Source organism: Galeopterus variegatus, unplaced genomic scaffold, assembly GCF_000696425.1.
Source record: "Galeopterus variegatus unplaced genomic scaffold, G_variegatus-3.0.2 Scaffold912, whole genome shotgun sequence".
Taxonomy (NCBI): Eukaryota; Metazoa; Chordata; class Mammalia; order Dermoptera; family Cynocephalidae; genus Galeopterus; species Galeopterus variegatus.
Window position 1 is genome coordinate 254,750 of NW_007727023.1, and position 15,278 is coordinate 270,027.

At 37.3% G+C, this 15,278-nt stretch overlaps 1 protein-coding gene across 1 annotated transcript in view; it reads right to left on the reverse strand.

Annotated features, from left to right (window-relative positions):
- The window catches only part of CNTRL (centriolin), an 86,261-nt gene that overhangs the window by 2,652 nt on the left and 68,331 nt on the right, over nt 1-15,278 (reverse strand). Inside the window, 15 exon segments of the mRNA XM_008573376.1 lie at nt 646-708; nt 880-1,146; nt 1,644-1,784; nt 2,799-3,004; nt 4,611-4,836; nt 5,282-5,470; nt 6,720-6,793; nt 7,949-8,106; nt 10,654-10,871; nt 10,958-11,073; nt 12,153-12,312; nt 12,900-13,064; nt 13,854-13,980; nt 14,082-14,222; nt 14,362-14,492. Of these exon segments, the coding sequence (XP_008571598.1) occupies nt 646-708; nt 880-1,146; nt 1,644-1,784; nt 2,799-3,004; nt 4,611-4,836; nt 5,282-5,470; nt 6,720-6,793; nt 7,949-8,106; nt 10,654-10,871; nt 10,958-11,073; nt 12,153-12,312; nt 12,900-13,064; nt 13,854-13,980; nt 14,082-14,222; nt 14,362-14,492 (2,382 nt within the window).

A 15,278-nucleotide genomic window follows, 5' to 3' on the forward strand; every position in this document is an offset into this window, starting at 1 on the left:
TGGACGTCACAGCTCTGCTTACTCGATACTGCAGCACAGCTCCCTCTCAGCCCACGCTGTCTCCGTAGCCATTCCCCAAAGACGTATCCTATCCTCTTTTCGACTTCAATCACCTATACGGACTCTTCAGCTCCCACCTATACTCTTAAGCCCAAAATCTTCAGGTCAACACTGATCGTTGAGTCCTAAACTCCTATTTTCAGCTGCCTAAAGATAGGTATCCTTTTCTGGACGTCTCCCAGGGCCTTCAAACATAACATGTTTTGAGCCACACTCCTTATCTGACACTCAAGCCTACTTTTCCAGTATTCTCAATCTTTCTCCCAGCCACTGGCCTGTGATGTCCTTTTTGTGTCATTATGTCTCTATTTCCTGTTCCAAATACTTAGGTTCTGTCGGTTTTAGTTGAGGTACAGCAGCATTACATAGGTTAAAGAACATTGGACTTCACACCAGAATTCATGGTTTTGAACACTGATGTCATTTACTTTGTGTTGCCAGCTTCTTTGAGCTCAACCATGTAATCTATAAAACTGCTAGGAGTACTGCAACAGAGTTAATGTGAGAGCGGCATGTGAATGTAAGAAATTTCCCCCACTTTCTCCAACGTGCCAAGGATCTCATTTTTTTTTTTTTAAAGGCAACCTTGAGTCGATCTTCACGGTGCCGCAGTCTCTCTCGGAGTGCTTCTCCACGCCAGTGCTCATCCTTTTTCAGAGGGAAAAGACATCAGTGAGTCTCCAAGTACTACAACTGGGAACCAATCAGCCTTCCCCTCCTCCTACCCCAGCACCCCCAAATCTGTTTTTTAGTTTAACTGGAGAAGGTGTGAACCAAACTATCCTGTGAAGCACAGAGAATAGCAGGATAAGCCCCTACCATTATGTGAACTTGGGAAAAGTTCAGTTTTTCTTCAAAAGGTCTTTCATTCACGGTGAAAGGAAAGTTCTCTTTCAAGCTTTCCAAATCTCCTTCTAGGTTTTCGTCTCTTTCCAAAATAGCTTCTAGATCAGCTGGTAGTTCTGGAAGAAACTGGTTGAGATTCTTCAGGCTGGTTCTGATTTCATCTTTCACCTCAGATTTAAGTGTCCTCATTGCATCACTGATTTCCATTTGTCTTTTCTCCAAATCTTTTTGGTTTGCCATCTAAAGAGTGAATCTGAGTCAATACCATTGCATAAAGTTTGGGACTTGAGCTGTTTAATGTGTCACGTATTTAAAGATATACAAATAACAACTTCTAAGAACAGTAAAAACATGATTTTTCAAATACTTAAATATCATAAGCTACCAAGTAAATAGTTTTATTAAGCATTTTGATTGGAGCAGCCTCCATTTAGAAGAACATGTGCATAGTGTTCCTTGAAGGTGAATTATTCCACAGAAGTTAATCTCTCTGGAGTTAGAGCTTTTCACAATTTCCATAAAGAAATATTTCTCTAGCTCACTTGGTTACAGTGCAGTGCTGATAAAATCAACGTCAAGGGTTCAGATTCCCTTACCGGCCAGCCACCAAAAAAAAAAAGAAATATTTCTCTTAAAAGAGATATTAAAAACATTACAATCTGTTTGAGGCCTGCAGGGATTAGGAGTGCTTACTGAGTCCTCTGCCAGGCTGGCCAGCTGGGGTTCCTGGCACACACCTGTTTCTTGAGCTCCATGTACTCGTGCTGCATCTGGGTGAGCTCCTGCATCAGGCGCCTGGCCCGCTCATGGTTGTCCTGGGCGACCAGTTCGATGGAGGCCATTTCCTTCTGCATGCAGCTGTTCTCCTGCTTTTGCTCCTAGCACAGGAGGAGGAAAATGACTCTGTGGTCCAAGACATGGAGGTGTGGGTTACTGGCTTATACACTCAGTATCTCTGTAACTTCATTTCAGCTTTTCTAGCTGTGAAATGGGGATAATTCTGCCTTTTCTGGACAGGTATAGTATAGCTGGAAGTACATACGTGTCAGAGTCTATTTGGTACATATGTGCCAAAGTCTGAATCCCAGATCTGCATTACCTTTGATATTAAGTTACTTTCCCTTTCTGAGCCTCCATTAATTATCTATAAAAGGGGAACAATAATACCCACCATCAGAGGGTTACTGGGAAGATTACATTTTACGTATCTATATTCTATCTTTACAATCATCTTGCTTGTCACTAGTTGTAAGTGTATCACCCTTTGGGAAATACACATGGTTTAAAAGTTCCTTTCACACACAGGACTCCATTAATCCTCCAGTGGGTGATAGAAGAATACATTCCTGTGACAGCCCCATTGCTGCTGACCTATCTCCCCCCACCATAAATGGTTCTGAAGTATCTGTCACCACCCACATTTATTTCAGAGATAAAAGCATGGTAGACTGAGCTTCCTGGTTTTAGAATAATGATTAAAGCTAATATTGACTGAAAAGGGCAGGATGAGAAAAATTTGTAAGCACCTGACTGCAGCTACATAAAAATGGCTGCAGAAGCCTTCTCCAACCTTCCTCTGATTATCACCTGCCAGTGGAGGTGTGAGCAGAGGCTTGCTAGCAGAAGTGCTACTTTGAGCTGACACTGTCTGTTCACAGGACGGTCTCCCCAGCCAGGCAGATAGAGTTCCTCTGGGGCTGCAGCCCAGTCTCAGGCAAAACTTACCATCAGAACAAATCAAGAGCAAATGATGCATAAAAACACCAATAACAACAGCTGGATTAGGGCCCGGGTTGATGGGTAATTTATTTTCTCTACATTGCAGCAGTGTTGCAGTTTAAAAATTTAAATGTATCATTTCCTCATAAATTGCCAGGGCAGCAGGTACTCACAAGAAGGTTTTTCTCTAGCTGACTCCGCTGGATTTTAAGCGCTTCCTTCAGGCTGGCCACCTGCTTCTCGGCCTTCTTTCTTTCTGTCAAGAACTGGTTCCGCAGCAGGCTGAAGTCTGCCCTGATAGAGTCTGTCTCTTTCTGGAGAGTCAGCAGCTCACTTGACTTTTCAATTAATTGCTGTTCCCGCTCTGAAAGTTGCCGTTCTGAAATAAGCATTTTTAGTAGGTTTAGGCAGAGGCCCTGGGCTGGCTGTGGGCAGAGCTTTCCTTTCCTCGTGAGCAGACTGCCTAATGGTGACATGCCACCTACTCAGGTGTTTTCCTCCATTATCAAGTCTTGCAAGCCTACCCTGACGTATGCCAAAGGCCCAGATAAGGGTGTCTCCTGAAATAACTGGTTCCTGGAGGAATTGATCCCAAAATGACAGACAGCTACCATTTTCCCTTTCAAGTCTTTGAGACTAATGAGAGAAAACACAGCAGCAACCCTGAGGTGCAGGGAACATGGAACAGACTGCTGAAATGTTTTTTATAAACCTTGATTTTAATAAAGGGAGGCACACCAGTACTTCTTCCACCATAGGAGGTGGTACACTGGACATAGCACAGGATTTGGAGCTGGTTCGTACACTAGCATGAGCCCCTTTTTGTAGACAAGGAACTTATTTCCTGGTGTTCAACTGGAATCTCACTACATGCAAACACGTGGTACACAGTGAGTACTCATCAAATAATGCTTATAAATAAAAGGGACATTTAAAAATTTTTTTCAGGGACTGGCCCGTGCCTCACTCAGGAGAGTATAGTGCTGGTAACACCAAGGCCACGGGTTCGGATCCCATATAGGGAGGGCCAGTTAGCTCAATGGATTAGCATGGTGCTGACAACACCAAGTCAAGGGTTAAGATCCTCTTACTGGTCATCTTTTAAAAAATAAAAACTTTTTTTCTGGGGGCTGGCCGGTTAGCTCAGTTGGTTAGAACACGGTGCTATAACACTAAGGTCAAGGGTTTGGATCCCCATACTGGCCAGCCCCCCACCCCACCCCCAAAAAAGAGTTTTTTCTTATTAGCCTGCCCAGATTTTGCTTTTCAATACCTCTAGCATGGTCAGAACTCAGCATATTTGTTTAGTTTCGTTTTCATAATGAAATATTAGGTCTGGGTATATCAAGCATTACCAGTGAAAAAGTTGTAATAACCCTTTCAGATCCCCAAATCCATAACATTTTCTGAGCATTATTAAACTCTGCAGTCTAAGAAAGAGAAAAACCATTTATTGATGTGAGAATAATAATTTACTCTGGATTCCCATGTCAACTTTGTTTATATGTTTCAAAAGAGAGCAAACTGACCCAAAAGGAAACCGGGATTCTGGTACCATTCATTATGTCAAATCTGGACAGAAGTGGAATTGTTAATATTTTTTTGACTAGCTGAGATGAAATGGATCATTATTCCCAAAGCTCATAAATAATGTACTTTAGAGTTTCTATTAGACCTTCTTTGCCTGAATGTTCCAGTTTCTTGATATAGCGTTCTCCAAAGAGGCAATTTGGTGAAGGAAAAAGACTTGCTAGTTAGTCTCAGGATCAAATCTCTTCTATGTAAAGATACAAGTTTCTTCTGTCTCTTTGAGCCTGTTTTCTCACCTCTCACAGGGATATCATACTGCCTGCCTTGCTTCTCTTGCCTCTTTCCTGGGCTCTGTCTGGGGCTTGGGTCTCCTTTATACAATTTACAAGACAACCATCAGAGCTAACCCCTGCCCCCCATCTCTCATCCCCAGTGCAATGTTCCAGAATACATACTGGTTTGGGACAGTGTCTTCTCCAGCGTTTCACCCCACCTCTCTTCTTCCTGCAGAGTCCTGACACGCTCTTCAGCCACCAACAGCTTTTTGAGCACCTGGTCCAGTTTGCTTTTCTGGTCTGTTAATTCTTTTTCCAGCTGTTGCTGCTGCTCCTTCAGTTTCACTTTGCTGGCTTCTAATTTTTTTTCTTCACTTTCTCTCTCTCTCTGGAATCTCTGAGACATCTTAATAGAGAATAACCTTAGTTAGTTTTAAAATAACAAATACTCAGTGTCCCAAATGAGGAAAACTTCATGGACACTAGACAGATTCCAGTTTAACAGGAAGTAGAAAACAGCTCACGGGAGAACAAAGTTAGTTCCTTTACAATGGTGGTCAAGCAGGGACTGGGAAACGATCTGGCCAGCAGATGAGGAGAGGATTGAAGCAGCAAATGGCATGTGGCCATTATGATTCTTTATAGGACTAACATTCTATGATTTTAATGGTCCATAAAAATTAATCCCAAGAGTCACAAAGATGGTGTAAAAGCCACCCTGGTTACATAGGGCAGTTAAACAACACATAGTCCCTTGGGGGATAAGTCTCAGCAGCTTTCTGCTGGAGTGGGGAAAGCTCATACAAGTAACAAAATGCTTCCTTTTATATAAAATCATATATGTATACTACCATTTCTTGTTGGGCTAGTTTGACCTTGCTTTCTTCGATCTCAGTCTGAAGCACTTGAAGTTGTTGTTGTTTTGTCTCCCCTTCTTTCTGACAGTTTTCAAACCTCTTTATCCATTCACTGATGTCCTTCTGGAGCCGGGTCTGCTCACTAAGCAGTACATCCTGACGCTTGGTGGTGTGAAGCAGGTCCTTTATGTGAAAGAACAAATTGAGACTACTAACAAAGCCATCTTTACTAAAGGTGGCCAGTGCCAATCTAGTATCTACTAAGGCTGACAAAATGAGAAGGATAAAAGTTCCATATCCTTTATTATCTCAACAAACTTATAGAAAGATACCCAGAAATCAATCTAATTATTGGCTCTCCTCTTTTTAGTACCTAAAAAATAAGAAGACAAAAGATGTCAAAACCTCAGGAAGAGGCGACTCGGTTCCTCCGAGCTTTATCTAGCTCCTTTGTCAGTGAGCTGGAATAAACAACACCCACCTCACAGGGTTGTTTAGAAGATTAAGAAAAATGGTATATAAGGCTTAATTCTTGTTGAAAATGAACCTAAAGTCAACCTAAATAACAAAAAAACCAAGTAGGCTGGTTCGTTTTCATACAAGCAGGTCCCACAGGGCCATTGACATAACACAATCATAACAAATAAAAATTTTTGTTTTGTTATTATCTGAAATATTTATATAGGTTCAAAAACTCAGAAAATAGTAAGTACTTTAAGAAACCCAAACTAAACATTTTTTTGAAAAAGTTAACTATATTTCTAACAGAAAATATTCATAAGAACCTGGGTAAGATTTTTTAAAAGACAGACGACTTTGATTTTAAATTTTATATGTCTTAGAAACACAGAATCCTAAATGTAAAAGGAAGAGAATTTAGATGCCTAATTGAATTCCTAATTTACATAGTGGAAACTGAGGCCCAGAACTTGTTTGAGGTTCTTTGAAATTCAGACTATAGCATTATTCTCACAGGACACTGAAGTACCTTTAAGAAGTGACGAAACTGCTATATTCAAAATCTGACAGACAGGCCCAGATCTGGTGGTCACTCTGTGGCTCAGAGTAATCAGATCCAAGCCCAGCCTTTGGAGCTGTCATCTGTGCCATGGATAAAAGATGGCCCATGGATAAAAAGATGGTCCTGAAGCCCCTAGGGGGGCAGCTGAGGGACTGCTGTTGAGCTCTGCTCTAGTAACCACCCTACTTACTAGCCTTGAGGAAATCTTTGTTTGAATCAAGAGTTCTAGGGCTAAATTAGAAAACCACTGCTCTGCACCAAAATTTTTATTTATGTTATGACTGTTATGTCAATGGCCCTGTGGGACCTGCTGTACGAAAAGGAACAGCCTACTTGATTTTTTTTGTTATTTCAACCAGTTGGCTGCATGCCTTCAGGATACTACTAGAAGATTACATTTGTTAACCTTACCTGTTTTGCTAGGTTCAAATGGTCTTGAACATTAGCTAGTTCCTCCCGTAGTGAGTTTACTGCTTCCTGTTTTTCTACGGAAATAACATTTTCATAAAATAAAAAATGCATACATATGTATTTTACAGATTCCCACCAGCCCCCCCAAAAAAAGCAGAGTAGAAGTCAATTTAAACTTATTTCTGTTACATGTATGACTACGCCACATAATCTTATTAAAGGCCAAAAGATAGAGTTACATGCACAACCCAGATGTGAGATTGAAGCCCAGGTTTCTAAAGACTTTCATGTTCAAAACCTCACAGTAAAATTTACAGGTAATATTTAATGTTGGTGAGGTGCATGGCTTAAAAACAGGTACCTTCTACATTGCTGGTAGAAATGTAAATTTAGATGGTTTTTCAGGAAGGCAATTTGGGAGTAAATTTATATCTATACTGGCTTTGTCAATTTCTAGCTATGTGGCCTTGAGCAAGTCACTTTTCACTTAAGCAAGTCCCAAGAAAATTAAGCTTCAGTTTCCTTATCTGTAAATGGGTAAAATAACAGTTTCTATCTCATGCATCATGCTTAGGACATAGTTAATGCTCAACAAATACATTTCTTAGCTAGAATTACTTAGCAATCTCTCCTAAATAAATCATCATGAATATTTCTAAAGGTTTGGTAATAAAAAATATCTTCATTTTTTTGCATCTTTATTTTTGTTTTTAAAACTACATGCATGCACACACAAACACACCCCAGGAAAAATCTAGAAGGATATTCACAAAACTGTTCACAGAAATTATCTCTGAGGTGTAAGGTCAATAGTAATTTTTATTTCGTTTTGTTGTTGTTGTTTTCTTTGAAGCTGGCCTGTATCCCCCTGTATCCAAACCCATGACCTTGGTGTTATAAGTCTGTGCTCTAAACAGCTAAGCTAACCAGCCAGGTTTTACTTCATCTTTTTGCTATATTTTTTAATTGTTCTTTAAAAAGCATGAATTTTTTAAACAGCTTTATTGAGATAAAATTCATATATCATGTGTGTCCTATTTAAAGTATACAATTCAAAGGCTTTTCGTATATTCACAAAATTGTGCAACCATTACCACAATCTAATTTTAAAAAGAACCCATGCCCATTAGCCTGAATTACTTCTGCAATAAGAAAAATCAAACAATTAAATGAAGACTCTAACAAAAAGGAAAAAAAAATCACATCTTTACTGTTCTGCTGCATCATACCTTGTAGCTGCTGCTGCATTGCAGAAATGTCATCATGTAGTGAGAGCTTGTCTCTGTTTAGTTGGTCTAGTTCCTGCTGCAGTTTTCTGACATTCAATTCCAACTTTTCTAAATTTGATTGTTCCATTTTGCTATTTTCTTCTGTAGCTGCTAAAACCCTACCTCACAGAGAATAAATCAGACTGTCAAATATAACATAGTCAAGCACACACACAAGATGACAGAGGAATAGTGTAACCCTTTTATAATGCACAGTTACGGAAAGTCTGAATGATCATAAATCTTAACAAAATTTTGGACATTTTAATGCATTTTCAAAAGAAATCTTATTATCAGCTTTCTAAAGAGGAGTTATTTTTTTTCAAAAAGTGACTCACTAAGTTTTATAAAAATCATGGTTATAGGGCCGAGCCCGTGGCGCACTCAGGAGGGTGCGGCGCTGGGAGTGCGGCAGTGCTCCCGCCGCGGGTTCAGATCCTATATAGGGATGACCGGTGCGCTCACAGCGCTCACTGGCTGAGCGCGGTGCGGCCGGTCTCAAAAAGGGCAAAAAAAAAAAAAAAAATCATGGTTATAAACATGAATAACATTCAGAATTCCAAAAATCTGACTGACAAAAATGGATTGCTAACCTACGATAAGTGAAAAAGCAGGAAACATGATTATATATGTACAACAGGATTTGTGCACATAACAGGCATGCACGAGCATGCTTTCTTATACATAAAGGGAGTCATATGGTGTGCACTTGTTTTTGTTTGGCTTCTTTCACTCAGTACAATTCCTTTGAGATTTATCCATGTTGCTGTGTGTATCAATACTTTTTATTGCGGAGTAGTACTCCACAGTATGAATATACAACAATTTGTTTATCCATTTACCAGATGATGGACATTTGGGTCATTTTTAGTTTTCAGCTATTACAAATAAAGCTGTTATGAACATTATTATACACTCTGTGTGGAAATGTGCTTTCATTTCTCTAGTGTAAATACAGAATGGCTGGATCTTCTAGTAGATGGATATTTGATTTTTAAGTAATTGCCAACCTGTTTTCTAAAGTGGTTGTACATTTTTACATTCTTATCAATCATATATGAAAGTTCCTCATTAACATTTGGTATGGTCATTTTAACAGGTATGTAGTGATATCCCATTGTGGTTTTAATTAGCATTTCTCTAATGATTAATGATGCTGAGCATCTTTTCATGTGCTTATCTGCCATCCATATTATCTCCTATGGCAAAATGTCTGTTTAAATTATTTGCCCATTTTAAAAATTGGGTTGTTTTCTTATTATTGAGTTTTGAGGTTTCTTTATGTATATATACATATATTCTGGATAAAAGACCTTGAGCATATACATGGTTGCAAACATTTTTCTCCCAACCTGTGACATGTCTTCTCATTACATTAACAATGCCTTTTGAGGAGCAGACTTTTAAAATTTTGATAAAGTCCAATTTTATCAATTTATTCATTTATGGATCATGCTTTTGGTGTCATACCTTAGAAATTTTTGCCTAACCCAAGGTCAAAAGTTTTCTTTTAGAAGTTTTATAATTTGCACTTTACATTTATGTTTTCCTCTATTTAAGTTAGTTTTTTTATACAGTGTGAGGTATGGATCAAGGTTCATTTTTTTTGGTTTTGGATATCCACTTGTTTCAGCAACACTTTTTTTTTTTTTTTTGTCCTTTTTGAGACCGGCCAGCCGCACCGCGCTCAGCCAGTTAGCGCTATGAGCGCACCAGTCATCCCTATATAGGATCCAAACCCACGGCGGGAGCGCTACTGCACTCCCAGCGCTGCACTCTCCTGAGTGCGCCACGGGCTCGGCCCTCAGCAACACTTTTTGAAAAAACATCTTTTCTCTACTGATAAAGATGCCTTTGTATCTTTGTCAGAATTAGTTGTTCACATCACATATGTTTGAGTTTATTTCTAGACTTTCTATTCTGTTCCATTGATCTATTTGTCTATCTTTATATCAATTCCAGGGCTTTATACTATGTCTTGAAACGAGATAGTATTTATTAGCCCTAAACTTTTCTGGGGGGTCAGCTGGACCATATAGGGATCCAAACTCTTGACCTTGGTGTTATCAGCACCGTACCCTACTGAGTGAGCTAACCGACCAGAAGCCCAAACTTTTGTTCTTAATTTTCAAAATTGTTTTGGTGTCATATCTAAAAAGTTACATAAATCTATTCTTAGCAACTGTGCATTTCCATACAAATTTTAGAACCAGCTTGTCAATTTCTACCCCAAAAAAGCCTACTGGAATTTTGAATATAATTGTTTTGAGTATATAGATCAATTTGAGGAGATCTAAAATCTTAACAATATTGTTTTCCTATCCATGAATGAGGTATATCTCTCCATTTATTTCCAGCATGTATTATTTTACTTAAAAACCACAACAGATTATTTTTAAAAATCTTTTGGTGTGGAAAAAAAAGCTACGAGGAGGGGCTGGCTGGGAGCTCAAGGTCAAGGGTTTGGATCCCTTAAAACCCAGCTGTCCGAAAAAAAAAAAGGTAGAAGGAAATTCACCAAAAAATGCTATCTGTGGATTGCATTATGATACTGAGTTTGTAGCGTTTTTTCTTTTCTCTACTTTCCAATGTTTTTATAGTATGTTTACAAAGCTTTGGACTTTGGACTTGAAGAAGTGCTCCTACAAGCTTGTTTTTGCTCTCACCTTCGGGTTTGTGCCAACTTCTTTTCCCAATTGTCACGTTTCTCTTGGAGATCTTCCTTTTCTTTGTTCAAACACTCAACACATGATTGTAATGTTTGTGTCTCAGCAGTCATTCGCTCTATTTCCCATTTGTCCCTCTCGAGGAGCTGCTTCTGCCACTCTATCTCCCCTCTCTGTTGCTGGGATGTCTGCTGCAAATTCTCTAACTCCAGTTTCTCCTAAATCAGATAAAAGAGGACTCAAATATCCTAAAAGAGAAAGACTATATTTTACTAAGGGTACAATGGCTTGCTTTTTTTGTTACCTCTAGCACTTCAACCTGAGTCTTCTCTAACTCAGACACCTTTTGATCATGTTGTAGCTTCAAACCTTGTAGCTCGTTGTTTTCTAGTTGCAACATGTCCAGAATATTCTTTAGTTCTAACAGACAGAAACAAAATGTGTTCCATGCTATTAACTGAACTTGGAAACATTTACAAAATGAAACAGAAAACAATGCTATATTGACTAATACAAGATAATCAAAAATTTCTGTTGAGCTGAATTAATGGCACTAATTAAATTTTTACAGAAAAAACCTCTCTAAAAGTATTATTAAATATAATTCAATTTGTTAAAAACATTTTAACAAAAACATTTAACAAATCTAATTCAAAAAGCATTTACCTCCACATAAAAGAATGACCTAAGAGCATTTTTATATGAATAAAAATTAACCAAATAGGAAAAGCTTTACAGACAGATTTATATAATAATTTTTGTCCTTTGAAATAGATATTTAAATATTAACTTTTGTCTCTTATAAAAATATTTGCTCACTGTAGAAAATTTGGAAAATACAAAAAAAAAAAGCATAAGAGAAAAAAATGAAAATACATAACTATCCCACCAAAGATGATCATAGTAGCATTTTGATGATCATGATTAATGATCACAATAGCATTCTGATGTATTTCCTTCCAGAAGCACACATAAACACTCACACAATTTTAAAATTGAGATTATGCTCCATATTCAATTTTTACCTATTTTTTCATTGTTCTCACGAGCATTTTTGCATGTTATTAAATGTTAAAAAATATAGCTTTAAAATTGGTCATTTGTTTCCAGATTTTGTCATTATAAATATTGCTGTGATACACATAAATGCTTGCCCTCTCTGTATCAGCAGAAATGGCCTCACTGGTTCAATCGGTGTGTATTCAAATAGGTGTGATCTGAAACACTTGGAAACTGTACTTCAATTGACAGTCTGCAATTGCTCTTCTTTTAGCACACTCTGGTCAGCAATAAATATGATTATTTTGTTCTTAAATAAACCTTATCAACTCAAATGGCAGAAAATAATATATTCCTTTTAAAATCTGCTTTTCTTTGCTTATTGGTAGTAAGGTTAAACTTTTAAAGAAGTTTATTTCATCATTTGTACTTTTTCTGTGACCTGGAATATAGACATTTCCAACCTTAAACTTTATATGGTCGTTTTTCTTTAAACTTACCAGTTTTATGTTTAGCCATCTGCCCTAAAACTAACTGAAGATTTTCTTCCTCTTTTTCAATTTCCTGCTTTATAAGTGCAAGTTGAGTTTTTTTTTCACTAATCTGGACATTCAGTTCTCCTTTCTGAAAACTCAGTTCTTCCAGAAGAGCTTTTACTTCCTGTGTTTAAAAAAAAAAAGTCACCCCCCCCCTGAAATTATGAATGGAAATTACTTAAAATCAGTTCTGCTACTGTCTTATTTCATAGACATTATAATTTAAAAACAAGCTCATTTTTGTCTCATGTCAAAAACAGCACTATATTTTGCACTAACATATTTCTGTATAATAGAAGAAAGTAACATCTTCATTTAAATGTGTATGTAACATTTACTATGTGCGAGGCAATGTGTCGTAGAGAAAAAAAGGTGACTCAGACTTGGTTCCTGCAAAGGCAGAGAATGAAGCTGGGCATGAGAAAAGGGTGGGATCCGGCTAGTGACAGAGAAAAAAGGGAATTCCCGGAGAAGAAATGGTACGAGAACAGCACAGAGGTGTGAGAATTTGGGGCATATCCAGAAAACAATATGGGGGGAGCTAAACATGATAGCCACAGCATGGATACATAATACAACACCAAATTGATGTTATAGAGGAAGTAAGATTCCAGGAACTTACATTTTCTTTGGGGGAGAACTGATGAAAATACCTCAAAATAAATCTATAGCATTGTCCTAAGACTTATGAAAACCTGGTGAAAAACATACCCTAATGTGATTACATTTCTCAGCTACTTCAGTTTCTCCCAGTCTCAGAGCTTCCTGGAGGTCAGCTTTTGCCTGGACCATGCTTTCCTGAAGTAGATGCAGCTCTTCTTTTTTATGCCCTAACTGCTTGTCCAAGACAGCCATCTCCTGCTGCTGACTTGTCACCTATATTAAAGAATAAGGAAGAATGCAAAGTTTGATAAATCCTATGCAGCCTTCACTGCTAACCTGGGGATTATTTAGTTCAGCCAAATGTTCTGAAGGAAAATCAGGAGCTAATATCCTAGCCCCAAGAATCAGGAAGGCCAGGCTGGGGGTACAAGCATAAAATGCCTAATAAAAACCTTGAGTTCACATACTTAAAAATTACTCAAATCATAGCAACAATAATAGAATAATAATGATTATCACTCAGTTATGGTTTTCAAAGAATTTTCATATCTATACCTTACTCCACAACAACCTTGACAATGGAAGTTAGGTAGGGATTTCAAAATTTAATTCACTTTTTAAATTTAAAAATTACTTAAAATTTTAAGGGAAAAAGCATATGTGTTTATAGAAAAAGCACACAAGGTAGACATGCAAAAGAAAGAAAACAGAAAATACTCATAGTTCCCTCTTTATCAGATGACCACTTTTGTACTTTGGTATTAACTAAAAATACTAACACAAGTGTTCAAAAACACATTTAACATAAATGATCTCAAAACATAGAGGATACCATGTTTTGAGACACTTCTTTTACTCAATAATATATTGAGTTGGAATTCAAATTCAAATTGGACTCTATACTTAACCACTATGATATAGCCTCACGTATTCTTTATCCTTCATTTTGTATTCTCTAATCTTTACTACAATAAAACATGTATTACTTTTATAATCATAAAACACATATAGGTTTTAAAGCAATCTGAGTTGTTTTTTTTTTGAAGGCATCTATTGTGATACCTGGCTTTTCAGCTTCTCCAGCTCAGTTCTCTTGGCCTGAAGGAGGGTCTCAGATTCTTTAAGGACCTGCAGGTGGTGATCTTCATTGTGTTCTGCTGTCTCAATGTCTTTCTGCAGTTTCTGAAGCCTACAAAGCACCAGCAGTACTAGAGAAGATCCTAAGGAGACTGAACCCCAGAGCTATTTTCCAGCACAAGTCCCTCACAGCCCAATAGTAGCCTTACTTACTCTTCCGTCAGTTTTTCCTTTTTCTTGTCTAAACACTGGAAGTCTAAGTCTTTTGCTGCTACAGCTTTGTTTATTTCTTTCAAGATTTCTTCTTGCTTGAGTTTGTGCTGCTCCAAATCCTCTGCATCAGCCTGGAGCAATCTAAAACACATCGCTTTATTGCCCCCAAGCCTCTTAGACTTAACATGCATTATTTATCATAAACCGATTATGATCCTCTTAGAACCCAACTTCTCATCCATCTCACTGTATACATCATTGGCTTAGGGATTCCACATACCTTAGCTGCTGATCAGCTTTGACAAGGTTAATAGCAGTTTCCTGAGCTCTCCTTTCTAACTCCTCAGCATCTGACTCAGTTTGCAATAAATTTCTCTTGGCATCAGTGAACTTTTCAACAGCATTTTTTGTCTAGAAGAGAAATTGTCATTAAAAGCAACTCAGTTACAATACTCACTAACAGCTATTGGCACTGAAATTGGTACAACTCTTTTGGAAAATAAGAAGACAATAAAGAAAGACATAAAATGTCATTTTACTTTGTCCAATTCTCAGAAAATAATTCAGAAGCAAAGAATGACTACATAAAAATGCTCATTGTATATTTAAATAATATAAATCTTGACAAATAATAGATTAATTGATAATGCATTAACACAATGGAATACTGTGTAGCCTTTAAAATGGTAAGATGACAATGTAGCAACATGGAAGAATGTTAATGATATTATGTTGGCTGAAAAAAAGTAAAAATGGATAAGCACTGTAGAGCAGCTATGTAAAACTATATATCAACGAAGATAGAAAGGCTATGCAAAAATAAACACAGTCATTCGGAGGTGGTGAAACTTCCTTCGAATAACTATGTAAGTAGTCTTTATTTAAAAATAATCTGTAATATAATTGTTTTTTGTATTAAAACTATCTAACCAATTAAGTGGCAATGAAGTGATTTTGCCAAGATCCCCTCCTCATAGAGATTACTGCAGTACTCTAGATATTATCAAGTTAAGTAAAAACTCATTAATCTGATAATTTAATTATGGCTGAGAAATATAAATAGTAAGTACTTTTAAAATATTTAAAAATCTTTTTATATAAGATTTGGCAAAAACACTTGACTTTTTTTTTTTTTTTAATCAACTTGGTTTCTTTTTCTGCCTAAAAAAAGAGGCTTAAAGCAATGTCAAAGAAGAT